Raw genomic sequence first — 21,629 nt, 5'->3', positions numbered from 1 at the left:
ATTTGAGCCACTTTTCAATGTGTTTTGAATTCTTCTGTTTGGTTTATGTAGGCATGTTGTGTTCGCAGAGATAATGAACTCCGACTGCATGGCTGATCAGGACTACAGGGGCTGGGTGGACTTTGGACGGCGAAGCGCTGAGTGACAGCTGATAAGAGATCAACATCTCAGATGGAATGCTGTCTGTCAAACTCTTGTTGTTTTACTGCCAAATAAACATTGCACATTTTAACAACACAGTCTAGTCTCATTTCGATGTATAGATACGGTGTGTGCTCCACACGCGCACACATGCACCCCCCCCCCCCCCCCACACACACACACACACACACGTAATAGTTCACTACAGTATGTTAAATATAAAAATGTGTACTGGATGGAGATGCATGGTACAGTTTTAATTCACAGACACAATTTATATACACATTCACACACAAATATACAACTGTGACTCTACTATTCAGCACACAGGAGTCCATTTTGTCATCTGAGAAACAGCAGTTTGGTTGATTATCATCTCGATACAAATCATAAGAATCCGCATTCATGACCTCTTTTCCCTTTTTATTCCGTAGTATCCTATGCCTTTTTTGCCCTACTGTTGATTGTCCAGAAAGCACCTAGTGTCAAAGCATGCAGTTTTAAATAATTAGGACCTCTCATTTCTTAATAACAATTTGCTCATATTTACATGACGATCCCACTCATAAACTGGGAGAATCGACCTTGAATGCCCGTCCCAATTGTGATTTAATTTCAGTGAGGAAAAGTGTGTATATAATTGTTTGCCATCGCAAATCCAAGTCTATATTGTTGATACAGCAAGTACCAGATAACTACCTGAATTGTTCTGGTGAGGTTCGTGTTTGCGAGGACTGAAAAATACAGTAGCCTATACAGTAGATGTACTGTACTGGGTATACATGACATGTACTGTAGTAGTGCAACGGCTTCCAGGGTGCAGTGTCCTCAAGGTTACTCAGTCAAATCATGCAGCCCTACAAAGTCAAACAGCAGCAGCATACGTGCTCGTTTGTTTTAAATATCAAACAGACAAACATGACAAGGGTTTTAAATGTCTGAGAAAGAAAAGCTGCTAAATGGCATCTAGCGCCCACTTTCGAGACGAAATTACTGTGCACAGTAAAATCCTTATTTACGTACCCTTCCAGGTCCATTTGGTTAAATGCATACACTAAAGAGTTCAAATAACACTGGATTTTACTGTGTACTATTAGTGGGACAGAGTATTGATGTTGCTAGACATTCTACTCAGGTTAACTATTGGTTTCATGGTAACACGGTTTCTGTTCTTTGGCTTTGCAGGGCAGTATTGCTGTATTCAATGTCGTGTGATCTCTGCCACATTGGGCAAGGTGTATGTGTAAGTGCTTGGTGGGACCATAAAATTATGTGCAATACAGTATATGTGTACATAAAAAGTGTCCTTAAGCAAAAACACAGACTTGCTACTGGCTCACTCATTATAATAAGAGCCTTGGCTAAATTCAAAATGTGAATGGACACAGATTTACAGTATGTACTAAGTAGTATGTACAATGTACTTCATTCACTGTAGCAGCTCATAAGCAGAAAACAGGTTGAATTTCAGTGCATTTCAAAGCATGTTTTCAGTGTGACAGCATCAGCAGTTGTTTTGGTGTGTAAAATGACAATAATTTAGCACAACTACAGTAGTCTAATAGATTTAGCTTCAAATTACAACTTTGTTACACACAAAGCAATGATACTGGGATTAGAGTTGAGTTCTTTTTTTTTTTTTACAAACTTACAGAGGAACACTTTTCCAATTTATACAGTGTAAAAAAACATTTTTACGCCTCACAATGTTTCTTTTGCGCTTATAAAAAGTAGATAATAACGTTTTGCTGACTTTCTGGTACTTGTGGGTGAGGTGACAGTCCTGAGATGGAGGGGTTACACACACACACACACACACACACACACACACACACACACACACACACACACGCACGCACAGTCGCACACAACCATGGCAATCCATCTAGTGTACAACAACTCCATAGAAAAGAACTGTACACCACATATCACCACACACACAAAATGAAAAGTATGGCTCTAGGTATGATCTCTTCCGTTCCCTTGACGATGCCACAGGGTTTGGACCCTCTCAATGTAAATGCTCAAAATGGGGATTACACATGGCTGCTAGCTTAGCTAGGTTAACGGTTTGACGCAAAGTCACTGCGGTGAGTCATGGAAACTGGGGAGGGAGGGCTGTGTGTCATGGGGGTGGGTGGGTGCTGACCACCTCTCTCTCCCCCCCACTGGTGCCCACTGTCCCCCAGGCCACCACTTGGTGGAGGCCCAGGCGCTGTAGCTTCTCCACCAGATTGAAGCTGAAAACGCTCGTTGTCCTCTTTTGGTCTTCCATCGACCATATGCCTTTTCCCGTCACCATAGGGTGGGCCAGCTTTGTGTGGTGGAAGGTGGAAGGGTGTAGTGGCTGCTGCTGCTGCTGCTGGTGGCAGGTGGAAGCGGAGATGCCCTGTTCCCGCAGAAGCTCCAGGAGTCCCAGTGAGGATGTGGTGGAGGTGGAGGTGGGCCGTCCTGGATGGGGGTCAAAGGGCAGACCAAAGTGCTGCTGGGAGCCAGAGGCGGCGGTCACATGCTCAGTGTTCCCACAAGCTGATAGGCTGACAGCGGGAAGGCTGCTGAATGAGGAAAGGCAATAAAAAGAATGAAGAACTGCTTAAAGGGAGTTGAAAATGAGCACAAAGAATGAAGTCATTGTGGTTAGTTCAGTTCACCGATGGTCTCAGTATGGTGGCTGCATGCGAGGATAAACATCATGTTAGTGGGGCGTTGGTCATGCTGCATACCTAGAAAAGGCAAAGATGTTAGAACAAGATGTGTTAATGTTTCTAATCCAAGAAGGGAGGTACAGTATATGAGCTCAACAATGGCCGGCAAAAGAAAAGTTTAGTACTGTCGCAGAGACTGGAGTGGCGTGGATGATAGCGTTAGGTGGGATGTGGTTTAAGTAAAGGAAGGTAAGGGTGGATCCACACGGAGGGATTTAGTCTTTTTAACATAAGGCTCTGACCTTATGCAAACACTCCAATCACATTTTCAGCATTGCAACATTGGTGCTTCTGACATTCAATACATCTACTTGCATGCCTCGACCCTTTAGAAGACTTGTATCCACAGCTCATACTTTGTAATTCAATACATCTACTTGCATGCCTCGACCCTTTAGAACATGGGTTTTCAACAGGTGGTCCGTGGACCACTGGTGGTCCGTGAAGGTGTTGCATGTGGTCCCTGACGGTCTGACCATGCATTTAGTAATGTAGGAAAGTGAAGATTCGTATTGGAATTTATTGTATTGGGTTAGGGTTAGAGAAAGTTGAGAAACAATGGAGTAAATGATCAGGTGACAAATTATGACGCATCGATGTTGTCATTTACTGGGAAGTCGGATGTCAAGAACTTCCACAGAAAAGTGAGTTAGAATCTCAAGGGAAACTGTACCGGATTGCCTGGTTGAGTCACCATTACAAGGAACTGTGCCCATAATCAATCGCAAGTGTCTGCTTACTAATAGAATAAGTTACAATGAACAGCAACATGAGTTTAAAATGGAAGGTTAATTTCTTTCCTCCTCACCATGACCATATCCCCCCCTCCCAACACAACAATGGTCCCCAGGTTAATTCTCAGTCAGGGTGGTGGTCCCCAGGTTGATTCTCAGTCAGGGTGGTGGTCCCCAGGTTGATTCTCAGTCAGGGTGGTGGTCCCCAGGTTGATTCTCAGTCAGGGTGGTGGTCTCCAGGTTGATTCTCAGTCAGGGTGGTGGTCTCCAGGTTGATTCTCAGTCAGGGTGGTGGTCCCCAGGTTGATTCTCAGTCAGGGTGGTGGTCCCCAGGTTGATTCTCAGTCAGGGTGGTGGTCTCCAGGTTAATTCTCAGTCAGGGTGGTGGTCTCCAGGTTGATTCTCAGTCAGGGTGGTGGTCCCCAGGTTGATTCTCAGTCAGGGTGGTGGTCCCCAGGTTGATTCTCAGTCAGGGTGGTGGTCCCCAGGTTAATTCTCAGTCAGGGTGGTGGTCCCCAGGTTGATTCTCAGTCAGGGTGGTGGTCCCCAGGTTGATTCTCAGTCAGGGTGGTGGTCCCCAGGTTAATTCTCAGTCAGGGTGGTGGTCCCTGGTTCATACTAGTTGAAAACCCCTGCTTTAGAAGACTAGTATCCACAGCTCTTACTTGGCCTAGAAGGCTTCTGTCAGAGCTGGTGGAAGAGCTTCGACCATCGCTTCCTACCAAAGAGATAAGAGAGGCTGGTAAGAAGAGCGGAAGAGCGACCTAGAGGAGAGGACTACCCAGCCAATACTGCAGTGTACTATATGAAAATATGAAAATAACATTGCAAAACAAATGCTCAGGGTTATAATCATAGACATACAGCACTGTACATACATACAGTGTATGTAACATCGACACACACTTGTGTACATCAAACTACATGCAATAAAAACGAGATGACGAAGAATATCATCTCTGCAAAATAAAATCCTCAGTGTGTGTGTGTGTGTGTGTGTTTATTTGTCCTTACCTGGAGGAGAGAGAGGGGATGAGGATGGATGGTTGGAGGACTTGGCAGGTGGTGACAGTGTGTGTGTGAGAGGTCTGGGGGAGGTTGGGACCAGATGGACTGACTGATGGACACACAGACACACAGTCATACAGTCACACAGTCACACGCACACACTTAGCTACCGATGATAAAAAACAAGACGGATGAGATAATGAGGATTACAATGTAAAATGGTAATGCTGGGGAAATTGACACAGGTGGTGAGGTTTTCCCAGTGGTGTGTACTAGTTACAGCTGTTAACATTGTGTATATGCATGTACTGTATGTACTGCGTGTGCGTGCGTGTGTGTGTGCGTGCGTGAGCGTGCATGTGTGGTGTTGGATGTGTGCGTGCATGTATACATTATGCGCGTGTCCCAATTAAAAAATCAATTTCCTGGAGGTCTTACCCATGCTGCGTTTGTGCGCTGCAGGGAGCTGCACGAGGTCAGGTTCGTCCTCCTCCAGGTCATTGAGGCTGTAGACATGCTGCACGTCTGTCTCCAACTCCCTGAAGTCTTTGGTGAGGACCCCTGGCCGGGGCTGCAGGATCCCCCCAAGGTCGGGCTTAGCAAGCTTCTGCCACTGGTGCAGAGTTACTGAGCCTACAGAGAGACAGATGATGAGATGTGATCTCTCTTTTCTTTCTTTTTTTCAACCCATTCTGACCTGAGATCAGATTCAAAAAATGTCTATTACATCCTGACAGTTTCATTACTAACCCATTCTGACCTGAGATCAGATTCTAAAAGTTTTTCAAAAATAGCAGACCTACAAGCTCGTATCGCGCCACCGAGTGGCGCGATACGAGCTTGTAGATCTGCTATTTTTAAATAGCTAAAGCATAACATGATGCTGACACCAAAATGGGTGTCCGGTCAGAATGGGTTAAACAATATATCGATTGGTTTCCGTTAGTTTTATTCATACATAGGCCTATACATAACATGGTAATGCTGACATTTTTCACAGGAGCGGAGAGGATCAATTAAAGCAGACCAAGTGAAGAGGAAAGAAACGACAACAACGACGACGATAAACGAAACATTTAGCAGACAATATATAAGCAGATAAATGAGAGTATACTGTAGGCCCTCACAGGTGAGATGTATCAGTGTCCATGAGATCACTACAGTTTATGAGGCATTTCCATTATCATTACGAAGCATATCCAACACATCAACATTCGTTAAGAGTTGGGTGAAAGGTCCCCAGACTTCATCATGCATTTCACTTTTTTCTTCAAAATATAAGCTATCCTTTCCATAGCACAACAGCTGCTCATTTCCCTCAGCCATTGGCTCGAGTGTTTTTCCATGTCAGAGCAATTGTGCGCTTTCCTTGGAGTAGCGACATATCTATAAGAATTTGTTTATTCCTTGGTATAAGTCGTTTTGGATCCAATGGTATCCTTGCATCTATCATTCTATAAAGTATTTGTAAGATCTCCAAAATGCCAAAGATGGTCTCTTAAATCTGCCAGTGAAGAAGGTCTGAGCTGCTTCACTGACCATGTCCCTATACAACCTCAACTGTGTCATCATTTTCGCTTATGTTTTGCACACAAATGATTTGTAATTTAATTTTGTAACCATAGAATACAGTATGTTCTTTATCTTTATGCTATCCACAAAATCAATCAGTCACATAACATAAAACAACTTATTCCAGTTATATTTCAAATTTTTATCCCTATAACTATTATTTTCTTATTTTGTACCTTATTTTGATATCCACACTGTTCATGCATTGTTGCTAGTAGCTGTATTGCCAGCAGTGACATCCCTGAGCGTACAAGTACAGTAGCTCACCTTCCAAGGGTTTGACGATCTGTAGACGGTCAGGCAGGTAGGAGCGAGAGGTCGTGGAGCCGCCGTACGAGCTGCTGCCGTTTGAGTAGTTGGTTCCAGAGTAGTTGGTTCCCGTGGACGAGGAGGCCGCCGAGCCCCCGCTGTCGTTACCGGGCGTCAGGAAACCGCTGGAGCCTTCTCCCTCCCCCTCCCTGCCCCCGCTGCCATCTCTCTGCCCTCCCTCCTCGTCCTCGCAGTGCTTGGCCAGAGCCCAGAGCTTCCGCTCGCGCTCCACGTCGAAGAAGGGCCTCTCGGAGGAGTGCTTCTCCTGCCGCGCCGACAGGCACTGCAGAGCGGCCTCCAGATCGCGACCTCCCGGCGTACCGGGCTGACCCAGACGCTTCGGACCGCTAATACTGAGAGAGAAAAGTGAGAAAGAGATGAAGACAAGGACAAGTTAATAATGAAGAGATCACTTGGCCAAGTGGTCCAGGCTTTTGCACGTTCGAGTCCCGTTCATGACGACCTTTTTGCGTGTCTCTCCCCTACTCTCTCCCTCTTTCCTGTCAGTATTCACTTGATACTATCAATAAAGGCAGAAAAGCCTAAAACAAATCTTTAAACAAGAGGTAAACATTAACATACTGTACTTTTTTTGATTGTTTTTCAAAAAAGTACAGTATGTTTACTTCTTGCCTCGTGATCTCTTCATTACTTTATTTTTTTAATAACAATCCCGGATAGAGGGAGAGGCGTCTTACAAGAAAGATATGGGACAGGATTTTAACCTAGAAAGTTGAGACTGGGTCTGTGCATGTGCAGACTTACTCATTGCAGTCTTCTCTGTGGCTCTGTTGGGAGTAGAGGCGGTCCTCCAGGTTAATGCTGGCGTTATCCGAACCGTACAAGCTGGTGCGGGGGGTGCTGTTTCGACTGGAACGAGTCGACACTGGACTGGACCCCGGCAGCGCCGGAGAGTGGCAATGAGAGCGCAGCCTGTTCGCCACCTTGACTGTCTCGAACACGCGCCACGGGTGGTTCCTGTCAGGAGGGACGGGACCGCAAATGAGTCTATGACGACATCAACCTTTGATGGTCAGATTGTACGATGCAACCCAACCACATTTTCACACCTCAAAGAACAGTGTACATATTAAGTGAGCAATACTGTCTAATGAGTTCAATGTTACATGTTGAAGTTGGACAAAAGAAAATCCACAATATTCCTCAAAGCTCTCGCATCATAGTATCCAAAGGGTTAAAGCAAGATGTGTTATTATGTCGTTTTTATTTATCTATATGTTTGGTGTTAAATATAACAAAGTGAGTTGCATACCGATGGACGAGGGCTGCCCATTGTTATTAGTTATACAGTTAAAAACAACAAATGGCCTTATGGTGATATTATAATGTCATATTCGTTTTAATATATGTAATATGTTTTCCGTTAAATATGATAGCTACAGTAGATAGAATATATTCTATATCATTTCTTGGTTGAATGCTTCATTCTGATTGGTCAATCGCTGAATTCAGCGGTGAGTTATCTCTTAAAAAGACGCTCCGCTCTATAACAGACCGCTGCCTAATCAAACACTCTGAGCACCAGCTGCGCCCCACTTGATTTACTGCTGTTTCCAACATGACAGCCATGTACACACACACACACACACACACACACACACACACACACACACACACACACACACACACACACACACACACACACACACACACACACACACACACACACACACACACACACACACACACACACACACACACACACACACACACACACACACACACACACACACACACACACAGTCATTTACATTGCTCTCAAAAATGTTTTTGAAAACGTCTGAGCGAGAAATAGACAAAGCAGTACCCGGAAATGGATTCCATTTCATCAACTCACTTCCTTGTTTTCCGACAGTGTTTTGGGCAATTTATGAATTCATGTTAGGTAGCCATGTAATAAGCGGGATAATATCTGGCTAGGTGGTCAATGTCGGTAAATAATTGACCGACAGGATATTATCCCTTACATAGTATGTATCCTTTTTTATATACAATGGTGTTCAAGTTAACACACTGACTTGTACTCGATGGGGGCGGGGCTGTCCAGTCCCTTGCGGAAGGTGCCTTCAATCTCTGCTGCCAGGGAGTCCATGGGGAACACTGCAGCTAGAGCACTGTAGCGCTGCACTGTACTGTTAGGCAGGCTTTTATTCCTCAGGTTCTTTATGTCCTCTCTGGCCTCACGTAGCATGTCCCCACACTGAGAGTACTTGTCCTGCAAGTCTTTTAGCTGCAGGTAGAGGGAGACAGAGAGCAGTCAAACTGTATTATGAACAAAGACACTCAGCAAAGATTACAGGAATCATAGAAGTACATGTTGTTGCTGTCGGGTGGATACCTTGAATCTCCATATTTCAAGTTTTCATATATATATATTTTTTTTTTTTTTTGCACTTTGTCATACTACAGAGTCAGACAAAAGTAGAACAAATTGCACATCTACAAGCTCACAATGTGCCACATCACAGTGCATTGTGAGCTTGGAGATCTGATATTGTTGCAGAGTAAAATTAAGTGAAAGTGTGTATGTGCGTTTTACAAATATTACACCAATGAAACGTTAACAAGAACTTGTGACTACATTAGATTTGTCTTTTTCTGGACATGGATTACAAGGCTGCAAATCACACTTGTGTACTTTTAGATGGTAATCTGGGAACTGACTTCACCTCTGATTTGAGCTGTAGTTGACACTCCCTGGTCCCAGTCAGGTGTTGGTTCACCTCATCGTTCTCATTGGCCAGCTAGACGCACAGAATGGAAGACAGATTGGTGTTATCGTTGCAGCTGTAAGGGCCTTTGTAGAGAGGAAGGAACTAAGCAACAGCTTAGAAACAAGGATAAATATTTAATGGGTTCTGTTATGCAAGAGTTCAGGAAGGGCGTGTTTGATTTATGTACAGTAACGTCCTTGAGGGCACTTAGGCGTGTGCTCAAGAGCACGTTATGTCTGTACATTAATGGAAGCTCCGGGCATGCATGGATAAGATAAAGCACGTTTTTACAGAAAGTGAAGTAGAATTTAGGGTATTTAGTCTAAGAAAACCTGAATATATATGTATGGTATAGTATATATGTGTATGTAGTATGTACTGTATAGTAATATGTATAGTACAATATACTGTACTATATATTGTGGTGTTTACCTGTGACAAACATTTTTTTATATTTAAGCTGACAGCATTTGACCTGTGTGTAAAGCGGTGATGCACCCTAGAGGTAGTTGGAGAGCATCACATCACTAGCATCATCTATCGATATCTTGCAGCAGCTATCACTATAAGCTTTTATTATTAAGAATACAGTTATTCCCGACCGTAATGTTTGAACATTGGAGTATAATTTAGTTATTATTCTTATGAGTAGAAGCGATTTATTGGGAGTAGAACGGTGATGTACAGGGGCTATTATATTTACATTTATTCTTAATATATGTTTTATCCCACGATTTTGTAACCCATTTTAAACCCCTGTGTCAATCATCTAATGTGATCCTGGGCTCTACACACCCTCCACCAACCTAGTCCCCATATATGGGGGACAAGGGGAGAGCAACGGACTTGAACTCATGCTTCCTTCATGCCTGAGTGTCCAAGTTGCTCCTTTACACCTGACAGGGGGGGAGTTTCCCTGGTTGGACGTAGCGCGTGGAAGGAACACGTTATTCCACCCAGTTCCTTTCCCCTCCATCAGGCGCCCCGGCTGGCCAGGGGGAGGCAGTTTAGTGACCAGGATTACTGCATGTTTTTGTGAGGGTACCTACCCTAGGGCACACGGGGAGAACATGCAAACTCCACACAGAAAGGGTGTGCCGTGGCTATAATAAGCATTGGGTACCGTGTGTTGCGTGTCTTGACTTCAGTTCTCCGTTGGTCCTGGGACGGTCGGTCGGTAGGTGAAATGCCCATAAATGTTATTATAAGGATCAATGTCCACATTAATTAGCGAGTGTGCGTGTGTGTGTGTGTGTGTGTGTGTACTGTGTGCGTGTATGTGTTTCTGTGTGTGTTTCTGTGTGCGTGCGTCTCCCTCACCCCCTTGCAGCGTGCTTGCAGGTCAACTATCTGAGCGAGCAGTGAACTGATCTCCTCCTGCTGTCTGTAAGAGTCCTCCACCTTCCTGGCCAGCTCCTCTGACAGGTCCACCACCTGCTTGTTCACCGTGGCTGCAGCACACAGCCACACAGTCATGTTACATTCAACCATTTCATTAGGACTGAGGCCAATTCTAAAAAGGCCTTGTAAATCCTGACCAAAGTTTTCTAAAAAACTTCAAATGTTTATTAAAAAATTACAAAAAATGTATGTTGCTATATACTGTACATAGCAACAACTACCCGAAAAATGGATTCCTGTCTTTAAGTGTAAAAGGATCTTACACACTGGGGGCGTTTTTTCCCCGTGATTAATTCGTACCAAAATATATATTTTCTCCAACTGTTGTGTGTGTAAAGGGCCTTTCAAACGGGAAGCGAGGAAACGCACACGTCGTTGCCTGGATCAACGAGAGGTCTGCTACAGGTCTGCTCAAGAGGGGCGTGACAACGCAAGCGTAAGAAATTAAATAAACAGAGTCCAGGTCTGGTGAGTCGCGGGCGTGTGCACGAAACGAGCACACGCGCAACACATTCACGGGACTGCGCTCACGTAAATACACACGTTGTCGCACCTCGATAGCTCTGCGAAAAAACGCAGGTCTCATTGAAAATGAACTATAGGTGCGTTATATCGCTTCACATTTGAAAGGCCCTTTATGCAGTCTCACAGAATGGGAATATTATGTGGAAATAAAGCCACGTAATTAAATTTCAAAAGGTTGATATCTGACTGTAAATAAAAGGAACTGGACAAAAATTTTCAACACTTATAGCAAAGTATACAGTATAGGGGTTAAATGGTTAAAAAGAGCACTTATTTTTGGACATCTCATAAACACGGCATGAAATTCATTATGTGGTACTTACTGAGCTCCTCCACACACACCATCACCAGTTCTTGTTCCTGCTCCTCATAGCTGGTGGTCTCTGACTCCAGCTCACTGGCCTGGAAAAGGTATTCATGTCAACGTGTTATTATTAATTTGAATTCAGTCGATTCCAATTTAATTAAAATCTTTAACATTTCACAAGATCCATTTCCAATTTAATTAAAATCTTTAACATTTGACAAGATCCATTTGATTGCAAGATAGCATTTATAATAAAAATACTAGAAAGTGAGTAATTCAATTTGATTCATACAGTGATTGAGCAATATTACTGGATATATACAATGGCCTACGTATACAGTATATAGCTTAATTAACGCTGCTATTCATAGAAACCTTCAGCTTGCATCAAACACTTCAGGCTGCATCTCACCTCGCAGCGCAGCTTGCGGTTCTCATCCTCCAGACCTTTGAGTTTCTGATGCAGGAAGTCATAGTGGACAAGGTTGGTGAGAGAGTTGAGAGAGTTGGCCGACTCGTTCCGTCTTATTCTAGGGGGACCAACAGAGAAAGTCATGGGTTGGTCATCCCTTATTTCTATTCATATATTAGTGGTGGGCATAGATCATTTTTTTTAAATCTAGATTAATCTCACTGCAATCCTGGAGTTAATATAGATTAAAATGGTTTATTTGAACTCTGCCGAAGGCATTCAAAATACGTGTGCGCTACCTAAATAATGACCAGGAGTAAGTCCTTGAGAAGGGGTTTCTCAGGCCAGGTGGCCCATTAGACCAGGAGCTCTAATTATGGATACCGTATATTACCAAATAGTAGCCCGGGCTGTTAATATGCTAAATCGTTTCGGACCCCGGGCGTTTACAAGGAACCATAAATAATAATAAAACAAATTAAATAAAACAAGGGATATCTAATATCTTTATAGTTTATGTTGGAAAAAGGTATAGGAAGAAGTTTAGTTAAAACGTATCGGGTCCTACCCCTTCTTTGTGTATAAAAAAAAAAAAAAAAAAAAAAATAGTCAAGCATATACTGTACAAGACAGTCAAGGGTCAAGGTTGACCCTTGAGGACATACATTTATACACACAAAAACGTATGCGTACACACTGTACCCAGCTATTCCATCCTATATATATATTTATTATCTGTTTTAAACATTTTTTTAAACTTATTCCATGTTTCACATAGTTTCAATTCGTCTTTGCATTTGTTCCACAGGATAGGCCTAACCCCTTTCACTGAAACACAGTGGTATTTTGCACTGGCTTCACTAACGGCTGATTAAACATACATACCCCTCTCAGATCATAATGACTCTCTCTCTCTTCTGGAACCACCTCTGGATGTTGTTTGGTAATATTTCCTTTTGTGCTTTATATTTTTTCTTAAGAATAGATTAACGGCGATATTTGAGTGGTGCAACAACTCCAAGGAACAGCAATGTCTGTGTTCACCCGCCTATGTGACGTTAACACACCCACCCATGCACCTATGTGACTGTGAGCACCAGTATGACAATTAGTACCAGTAGGGGCGCTGTTGTGTCAGAAACAGAGAGAGAGAGAGATAGTGCTGCACTTTGGCTGCTAATGAGAGAGAGAGAGAGAGAGAGAGAGAGAGAGAGAGAGAGGAGAGGGGAGTTGCAACACTCAGTTCACACGGGTGTGATTTTTTTTTATCGTGCGATCTTTTTTAGAAATATGCAGAAAGAGAAAATACAACCTCCTTCGGAGATGTATGTACCGTAATAGTAATATTTCTGAGTAATCACTTAAGACAGATTCCGCAGAATCTGCCTCGAGAGAATGTCTTGCAGAATCTGCATCACTGCCCTAACCCATTCTGACCGGGCACCCATTTTGGTGTTGGCATCATGTCGTGCTTTAGCTATTGAAAAATAGCAGATCTACAAGCTCGTATCGCGCCACCGAGTGGCGCGATACGAGCTTGTAGGTCTGCTATTTTTGAAAAAAATCGAAGAACGACTGACATTTTTAGAATCTGATCTCAGGTCAGAATGGGTTAATCAGACCAGTGTGTGTCCGGCGGAAGCCTCGTATGAATCTGATCTCAGGTCAGAATGGGCTAATCATGTAGTGTTGTTGTTAGTTGGAATAAACACAGAAGTGTATGTGATGGTGTACACTCACGGTGAGCGGGACTCGGATGCTTCCACCTCCTCGCTGCTGGTGTAGAACTGCAGCAGGTCATCTCTCATGGACAGCTCATGACGAAGCTGGGCAATCTGCAGAATGAAAGTCCAGCTCAATTACTGTAGCCGTCATACCTGAGAGGATAACCTGATGAGGTTGTGATTACGGGTGAGATCACTGTCAGACGCACTGAAACACTATAGAATTACAGTAGAGACCACCTCCAAGCACTGTGTATAAATAGTAAATACAAATAACATACAGCAGAAGAGACGATAGCCAAGTAACAAGTCATTGTTAGTTCAGTGGTAAATATATATTCTACAGTATATGATGTGATAGGTTTTTACCTCTTCCTTGGCAATGTCCAGCTGTTCGTCCAGCACTTCATTAGTGGCCGTTAGCTCTCTGTTCTGCTTCAGTAGAGACTGGCCAATACGGGCTGCCAACTCCAGGTCACGTTCTTTCTAAAAGGGTAGAGTCACAATTATAAGAAGAACCCCTTTTCCACATGCAGCATCGGGTGACAAATTAGTTTTGCTTCTAAAAAAAGGCATGCTTTTTGAGAAATGACTTTTGGCAGTTATGCATATTTAGTAGGGATGCACCGATATGGAAATTCTTGGCCGATACCAGCAACTCAGTTACCGTTACTACATGGTGCATTACTCCGTTAGTTCGTAATTATTTTCATGTAGTCTCGGCTAAAGAGACAGACTTCTGGGAGAGAGGGAGGAGAAATGGAAGAAGAGGGAGGAGGAGGGAGACACCGAGTGTGTGTGGCTGCACGCGCTGTGTATGTGTTTGCTAACAAGACTGTCATGGTGGCGGCGGAGCCCACATTGTGCTTCTCCAAATGGATATATTCTCACTACTTCACCTTTGTCGAGCACAAAGAAAATAACGTTTCAATGTAAGTTGTGTGACTAACTAAGACTGCATACACAGACTCATCCACCGGCAGTCCACCTCCTCCCCTGGCACGGCAAATTGGACGGAAAACTATTGTGTGCGTGCACGCGTTTGTGTCGGTCCCACGACTCCCGCGGCTAGCGTGTGTGATTGCGTCCGTGACGTGTGTGTGTGTGCGTGTGTGTGTGTGAGAGAGAGAGAGACGTACAGACACAGGGAGAGGCTGTGCGCATGTGTGTGTAATAATCAAACTTCTTAATGAATGATTGTATTACTTTGTTTATAAATCCAGACTCAAATTACTATATTCCTTGGCATTTCCAAGCAGATGTTTTGATGAGATGAGATGAGATGATGATGAGATGAGATGTTTTCTGATGTTTAATGTGACACTGTGCTGCATGTTGTTAGTTGTTTTTTAATGAAGTTATGTTTTTTAATGTTTTACTGTAAAGCACTTTGGTACAACGTTGTTGTTTTTAAATGTGCTATACAAATAAAGGTGGTATGGTATGGTAGTATTGTCACCACCACCAATAATCAGTAAGAGCAGCTATCTGCCTGGGAGTGGGAGCCCTTTTCTGTTTTGAATAGTTTTGAATTATGTAAAGGTTTCAGAACTATTTAGAATTTAGAGCTTACCTCTTCCAGCAGGTGGGTGACAGCCTTAATGTCATGGTACGTCTTAGTGATCTGGCCCACTCTCTCCGAGCACAGCACTGCAGGGAGTAAAGAAATATCAATGTATTCAATTCATTTTAAAAAGGGAAAATCTGAAAACAGCTCATATTTATTTTCAGGCTCTGCTACCATTTGTCATTTGTAGTCTTTAACAGCTTGACATTGCATATAATAAAGTTACCACATGGAAATAAAAAGGATGCCTGCATTAATTATTAAGCTGACATTGTATAGCCTACGTTATTTGCTCTGAGCTTTTTATTAAGAACAAAAGTAGAGCCACTTCAAAAACAGGATTTGTTTACTGTGTGAATGAACTCATTACCTGCCTCATTTAAGTGTCCCAGCCAGGTCAGACCACAACATCTCCATGTGTTCTGCCAATACTGATCCTCTTACCATGATCCCCATTATGCCAGATGAGACTCAATTAAGAGCTTCTCTCTGTCTATTTGCCTATCTATCTACCAATATAGCTCAGCTATTTAATTTTGAAATAAATGTCTACCACAAGCCAGCATGGTGATGACCCCTCATCGCCATGCTAGCTTGTGGCAGACATTTTTGTCATTTTTGTTTTGCCACGGACACAAAAACAAATGAGTGGACAATAATATTACCAGAAACACATAAAGACCTGAATGACCATGTCTGTAACTCTGAGTGTGTTCAAATGGAACCAAATAGTTCGTACACTCTCAGTTAAAGGAGTCTGTGCAAATAAAACATCTGAGAAGACCCCTGAGCTCAGCAGAGGGACACTAGGTTGCTGCTATTGTTGTATCTTGTTTGAGAGCGTTGAAAGGTAGTGTAGGGAGATTAGTATCTGACCTGAAACTTTGTTTACATCCTGATGATGGGTTCGTTTATGTACCATGAGAGCTGACAGGGGTGAAGAAGATGATCATTAGGCCTTAAGGGGAATACCACTCATTTTCAACATTTTACTATGATGACATCATCAAGATGTGATACCATGTTAATGGTGGAACCTCCAGTTCTAAGAAACACAGAATGGGGGAACTTTTTTATTATTTCAACAGCTCTAAGGTATATTAATGAAAATGTGCCCCTTTAAGCTAATGCTGTCTATTAAGTCAATCACTGAATTCAGCGGTGTGTCATTTCTGGATAATGACCAATGAGCTCGAACAGACTGCCATATAATCAAAGACACCTGCTGCGATACTTGATTTTATGCTGTATCTGACATGACAGCCATGTAAACAAACACGCAATGTCATTTACGACTAAATATTGCTTGTTTTTGTTGTTTTTGAAAATATTTAAAGTGTGAAAGACAATGGAGTAACCAAAAAGTCCTAAAATAAATCAAAACAATCACACTCGTGTGAAGTGAGGGGAGCAGCGGAGTAGGCTTTTAATATCAGCCAGATGATGTCTTACGTGATCTTTTACTGCCCTAGACAAACTTTAAAGTCCATAGACTTGGCTGGCGACCGGTTATTTTTAATTAGGCTGTAAACAAACATTTAAAGTCCATAGACTTGCCTACCACATGACGCAATGTTGGAGGGGCTGGCGTCCCTAAAGACAAATACACAAATCACCACCACTTGCATAAAAGTATATCATACCATTCCCTTAAGTCACCTCTCCAATCTAACTTTGGCAGCAAGAATAGATAGACTAGACTCTAGAGTAAAGTAATTATATTGAGGTGCTTGGAATTTGGCCTAAAACACCATGACCGAGTGGCCGTATCAGTTTCTAATCAGCCTAATGGACTGAGCCTGCCTTCGGGCCTGAACAATAAATATCTCTACTGTGCATAAATGATGTACCATGATATAATGTGTACTTGGTTTAAATGGTGATTTAAGGTACAGCTTTAGATGTGGCCAAATTAATTAAATAGATTCAGTGAGAGAAGATACAGTAGATACCCAGAGCTCGTAGAGACTCCCACTGAAATGCAGCATACTCTGAGACTGTGCTACAATGATGTTCTGCTCTGTGTAAAACAGATGGGATGGGATGTAGGCAGCCTATCGATAGCCTCGCAGTGGCCAGACGCGAATCTGCCGGTAGCAAAACTAAAATTGCCTTCGGCACCCACGACAGTGTGATACGAGTCTGGCGGCTCTGGCCAAGAAGCCAGGCTAGGATACTGACACCGCTGCAACATCATTCAAAAGCCATGAGGTTTATAAGAAACAATCATTTGACATGTTTCATTGCCTACAATGTTGGTTATTATTTCAGTTAACCAATGAAAAAAGCATGCATGTTTTAAAATGCGGTTTAATTTTTTTTAATGGAAGGCTGTCCAGGATATTTTTTGAATGAATGATGAATAATTTAATTAACCAAAATAGTTGAAATCACAGCATCACTGTGACAAGTTGTGTCATACTCAAATCACAGATTTTGCTCATAGATTATAGTTAAATAAATAAATGTATAATCATCATCACAAAGCACATTGTAAACCTGTCTTTATTACTGCTAGAAATGATCTGCCCACAAAACATACAGCAGGAACAGAGCCACAATGTCATACTCATAACCCAGCTACCTAATGCTTAAAAAGGATACAGTAAGTTGTCACTTCCAAACTGTTAACAACTTAGCTGTAATAAGCATTACCTAGCGCACACACACTTAAGAAAATATATACGGTTCACTATGAATGATATTAAACTGTTAAAATTCTAAATAAGTAAATTATTGTGGCATAAACAAACCGTTCAATGCAGCTTGTTTGGGTATTTGCATCTAATGCAGTTCACTTTTTGGTCAGCGTCTTTTATATAGTAATCTTATATGGTTATACTTATTGAACATGTCCTGTTTAAGATGTTTCTAAAGCATTATCGATCAAACAAATACTAACTGCTACATTGCATTGCATTGACCAGGCCAAATGAGCATGTACAGCAGGGGTGCCCAAAAGGTAGATCGCGATCTACCAGTAGAAGTGCAGGTAGATCACATGACATGCCCCTAAAGAATATTTAATTGAAATATAAATAATAGATATAGATATTTTTGGCATGTACCACTTGAATTAAGGTGACTTGATTGATATCAAAAAGGGCCTTTCAGCTCAAACCCACAATGCAATCTTTTGTTTTCAAGAGTGTTGCTGTGCACAAAGGTCGGTAGCATTACAAATTGAATACAAAAAACCCTACCTACCGCCGCCGGTAGGTCTATTTCCCATTCCAAGTACAATGGTCTATAATTATTTAACACCAGCTCTGCTATTCCACAGCCACCTCGGGTACATATTTAAACTATTTTCAGCAATGGTTTAATAATTCTTTAGGTGGCTATACAGTAGATCTTGTTGAGCCGGTCATTTTGAAAGTAGCTCTCAAGTCAAAAAAGTGTGGGCACCCCTGATGTACAGTATGAGCAGTCAAGAAACCTTTACCTATGACGCAACAGAAAACTTTACTGATAATATAAACCGTTTCGATTTTTTGCATAAAATAATTTGACATGTAAATTAAGCAAAAAAGGCTGGGACACTTAAAAGGCTTATGCAAAAGGCCTGGTATGTTCCCTTATACGTATGTCCTCCTATGTGTCTATAAAGATGAATGAATGTGAATGTCATTAAAAATAATAATAATAATACAAATATATATATATATATATATAATGATGATAATAATAATAGGGGCACAGTGGCACAATAAGTAGCGCTGTCACTTCACAGCTAGAAGGTCCTGGGTTCGATTCCCACCGTGGACGCCGTCTCTCTCCCCAAGTTGGCAGAGGGTAGTAGAGGGAGTAGCACCCAGGATTACACTTTAGTCAATTGGCACCAGGGTATATATCATTACAATTCAGACATTTAGCAGATGCTGTTATCCGGATGGATTTACGCCTACTGATTTATACTTAGTTGCAAGTTGGTGTCTTGCACCGAAGATAGCTAATCTACAAGCTCAGAACTAGTTGCAGTGCAACATGTTGTGATGTAGCACTGAAGATAGCAGATCTACAAGCTCAAAACTAATTGCAGTGAAACATGTTATGTTGTAGATCTGCCATTTTCAGTGTGACACATGATGTGCAAACAAGTACAATAAATTAGGCTTTAAAGTACAACTAGAAAGGTTCAAGCAATTCTGGGGAAATTGCAAGTGGGGTTGCACTGACGCAAGTCGCCAGTTGCGGCCGGTGGTCACGAGGAATCCGCTGGGAGATGTTCTGTTAGAACAATTTGAGGGTCCTTGACACGAAAAAGTTTGAGAACTACTGATTTAGAAGACATTTGTAGAATCGGCCTCAGGTCTTAATGGATTGAATAGTATTACATCTACTGAATTTATGTGTAACAAGCTAAATGCCTAAAATACGGATTTAAAATACACCTTTCTAGCTTAGTGCCATCATGTCTAGTCGATGCATCATCCTCCAGCCTGTGCCATACATTCTCAGATTACATTCCAGCATCGGAGCCAGATCCTCGTACAACACGTAGGGCTGTAATTTTATCTCTGATGAAAACAAAGCATCCAATCCAAGCATACTTTATCCTGTTGTGTAAGGGAATGAATGGACAGAATTTTCCCGCATAGAGTACCCTGTCCTCTGGAAGGATGCCAGGGTCAGTCATAGAGTACCCTGTCCTCTGGAAGGATGCCAGGGTCGCAGAATTGGGTTAGTCAAAACGTGTGGAGGAATAAAACGGATGCTTTCTCAGGACTCAATAAAACGACAGGTGAAAATGTGTCTTTCAAACCAAATGAATTGGAAAAATCATCTTTTAGCAAGGTTAATCTATTCCACGGTATTAGGGGAAGGGGTGGTCATGCAGCATTCAAGTCTAGACTTGAAACTAGGGCAACATGTTAAATGTCCACTAGGGAGTCGGGACACGCATCCCTTTAAACCAAGGATGAGACCGAGGGGATGTTTGAGGTTGTTTAACCCATTCTGACCTGAGATCAGATTCACACGAGGTTTCCACTGGACACACACTGGTCTGATTAACCCATTCTGACCTGAGATCAGATTCTAAAAATGTCAGTCGTTCTTCGATTTTTTTTCAAAAATAGCAGACCTACAAGCTCGTATCGCGCCACTCGGTGGCGCGATATGAGCTTGTAGATCTGCTATTTTTCAATAGCTAAAGCACAACATGATGCCGACACCAAAATGGGTGCCCGGTCAGAATGGGTTAACCTGTTAAATCATATCAGCTCATGTTCAGATCATGGTCATGGCACAGAATAAAAATAAGATCTTTCTAATAATTAATAGACTTAGGATGGAATACCATGGTGGGGAAAACAAATCACACCAATGTAAAGACTTTAACCTTCACAGAACAGATTAGAGCTGATGAGCTGCTTGCGTCCAATCCACACACCGTTCAATGACAACCAACGACATGCTGTACTGAAATGCTGCTACTGCTGCAGTGTGACACACTTACAACCAGATTAGCTTCTGGTACACACTTACAACCATTGACCTTCACATATTGCACTAGGCAAAGATATGTCAGCTCACTATATTTAGACATTATGTCCAGGTACTGCAGCTCAGTGGGACTACACAGCGTGGAAGATCTGCAGAGAGGACGTACACTAATACAGGCCGGCTTGCAGTGCTCAATGGATGCAGCTGCAGCATCCCAGTCAGTAACCGCGCGTGTGTGTGTGTGTGTGTGTGTGCTGTACATGACATCACTGGATTATACAGTGAGTGCATGCTGCAGTGCATCATAAAGCACTAAAGGTCGCACTCGGATAAAAAAAACAATCCTACATTCAAAGACAAGCACACGGTCACCCTGACGCGTTTCACTGCAGTGTGCCGCATAACAAGCGATGCATATCCATGCCGATCTTCCATAACACACTCCCCAATTGTGTAAAGAAACCGGGTCGAGATGATTCCGATTGCATATCACTGACTCCTGACCTGCATGCATGGAACCAGTTTCTCTCCTCTGCACCCACTGACTCAAGAGCATCTGTCCTCCACTAACTGTCCCTTTGCTTCCCTCACCTTGCGTCACTTCCCCGCACAGATTTCCGTTGTGGACGTTGTTATTATTGTTGCTGTTGCCGTAGTGCCTCCTCTTATGTGCCACCTCCACCTCTTCCCCAAGGCTGGAGCTGCTCTTCTCCTCTTCCTCGTCCTCATCGTCTGACACGAAGGAGCTCCACACCTCCGTGGTGTCCTCCATCCCTCCTCCGTCCATAAGGGTAAATCCCTCGCCCCTCTCCTCTAGGTGCAGAGGTGCGTCTTGGCTGCTGAGAGGAGGCAGAGTCTGCCGTTCTCTGATCACATTCTACAGTGAGCCTGTGTCATCTGTGTGCAGCACTCAGCTGCTCAGTGCTAATATGTAATCCCTCCCACGGCCGTGAGGCCAGTCTGACGTCACACGCCTACACCCCTCCCTCCCCTCACACTGCCTGCATCTACCTGACCACGCTGGACTTCCGGGGATAGGCA

At 42.8% G+C, this 21,629-nt stretch overlaps 1 protein-coding gene across 4 annotated transcripts; it reads right to left on the bottom strand.

Annotated features, from left to right (window-relative positions):
* Nucleotides 1-377: 377 nt before the first annotated feature.
* On the bottom strand, nucleotides 378-21,390 carry hap1 (huntingtin associated protein 1). 4 transcript variants are annotated; one of them, XM_083764911.1, is made up of 15 exons: nucleotides 21,180-21,390; nucleotides 15,147-15,223; nucleotides 13,943-14,059; nucleotides 13,590-13,684; nucleotides 11,850-11,967; nucleotides 11,454-11,532; nucleotides 10,525-10,655; nucleotides 9,160-9,234; nucleotides 8,509-8,720; nucleotides 7,235-7,447; nucleotides 6,428-6,822; nucleotides 5,027-5,221; nucleotides 4,595-4,697; nucleotides 4,246-4,298; nucleotides 2,563-2,696 (listed from the first exon to the last, which is right to left on the bottom strand). In XM_083764911.1, the coding sequence occupies exons 1-14, from the start codon at nucleotides 21,373-21,375 to the stop codon at nucleotides 4,265-4,267; spliced, it is 2,040 nt and encodes a 679-aa protein (XP_083621037.1). In that variant the 5' UTR covers nucleotides 21,376-21,390; the 3' UTR covers nucleotides 2,563-2,696; nucleotides 4,246-4,264. The 4 variants fall into 4 exon arrangements, with proteins under 4 accessions (XP_083621036.1, XP_083621037.1, XP_083621038.1 ...); XM_083764912.1 differs by lacking the exon at nucleotides 2,563-2,696 and adding an exon at nucleotides 2,701-2,733; XM_083764913.1 differs by lacking the exon at nucleotides 2,563-2,696 and adding an exon at nucleotides 2,840-2,864.
* Between the last annotated feature and the right edge of the window lie 239 nt (nucleotides 21,391-21,629).

This window comes from Protomyctophum parallelum (genome assembly GCF_964188405.1).
Source record: "Protomyctophum parallelum genome assembly, chromosome: 5".
Classification (NCBI taxonomy): Eukaryota; Metazoa; Chordata; class Actinopteri; order Myctophiformes; family Myctophidae; genus Protomyctophum; species Protomyctophum parallelum.
The sequence above is the reverse complement of the archived record's forward strand: the minus strand, read 5'-3'. Positions and strand labels throughout refer to the sequence as shown.

Bases quoted from the DNA above. Each gene is read 5' to 3' on its own strand.
- hap1 (XM_083764910.1), bottom strand. From the start codon at position 21,375: ATGGACGGAGGAGGGATGGAGGACACCACGGAGGTGTGGAGCTCCTTC. The intron at 15,224-21,179 runs GTGAGGGAAGCA...TACTCCCTGCAG, and splicing joins GTGCGGGGAAGTGACGCAAG to TGCTGTGCTCGGAGAGAGTG. The intron at 11,533-11,849 runs GTGAGATGCAGC...TACCTTTTCCAG, and splicing joins ACCGCAAGCTGCGCTGCGAG to GCCAGTGAGCTGGAGTCAGA.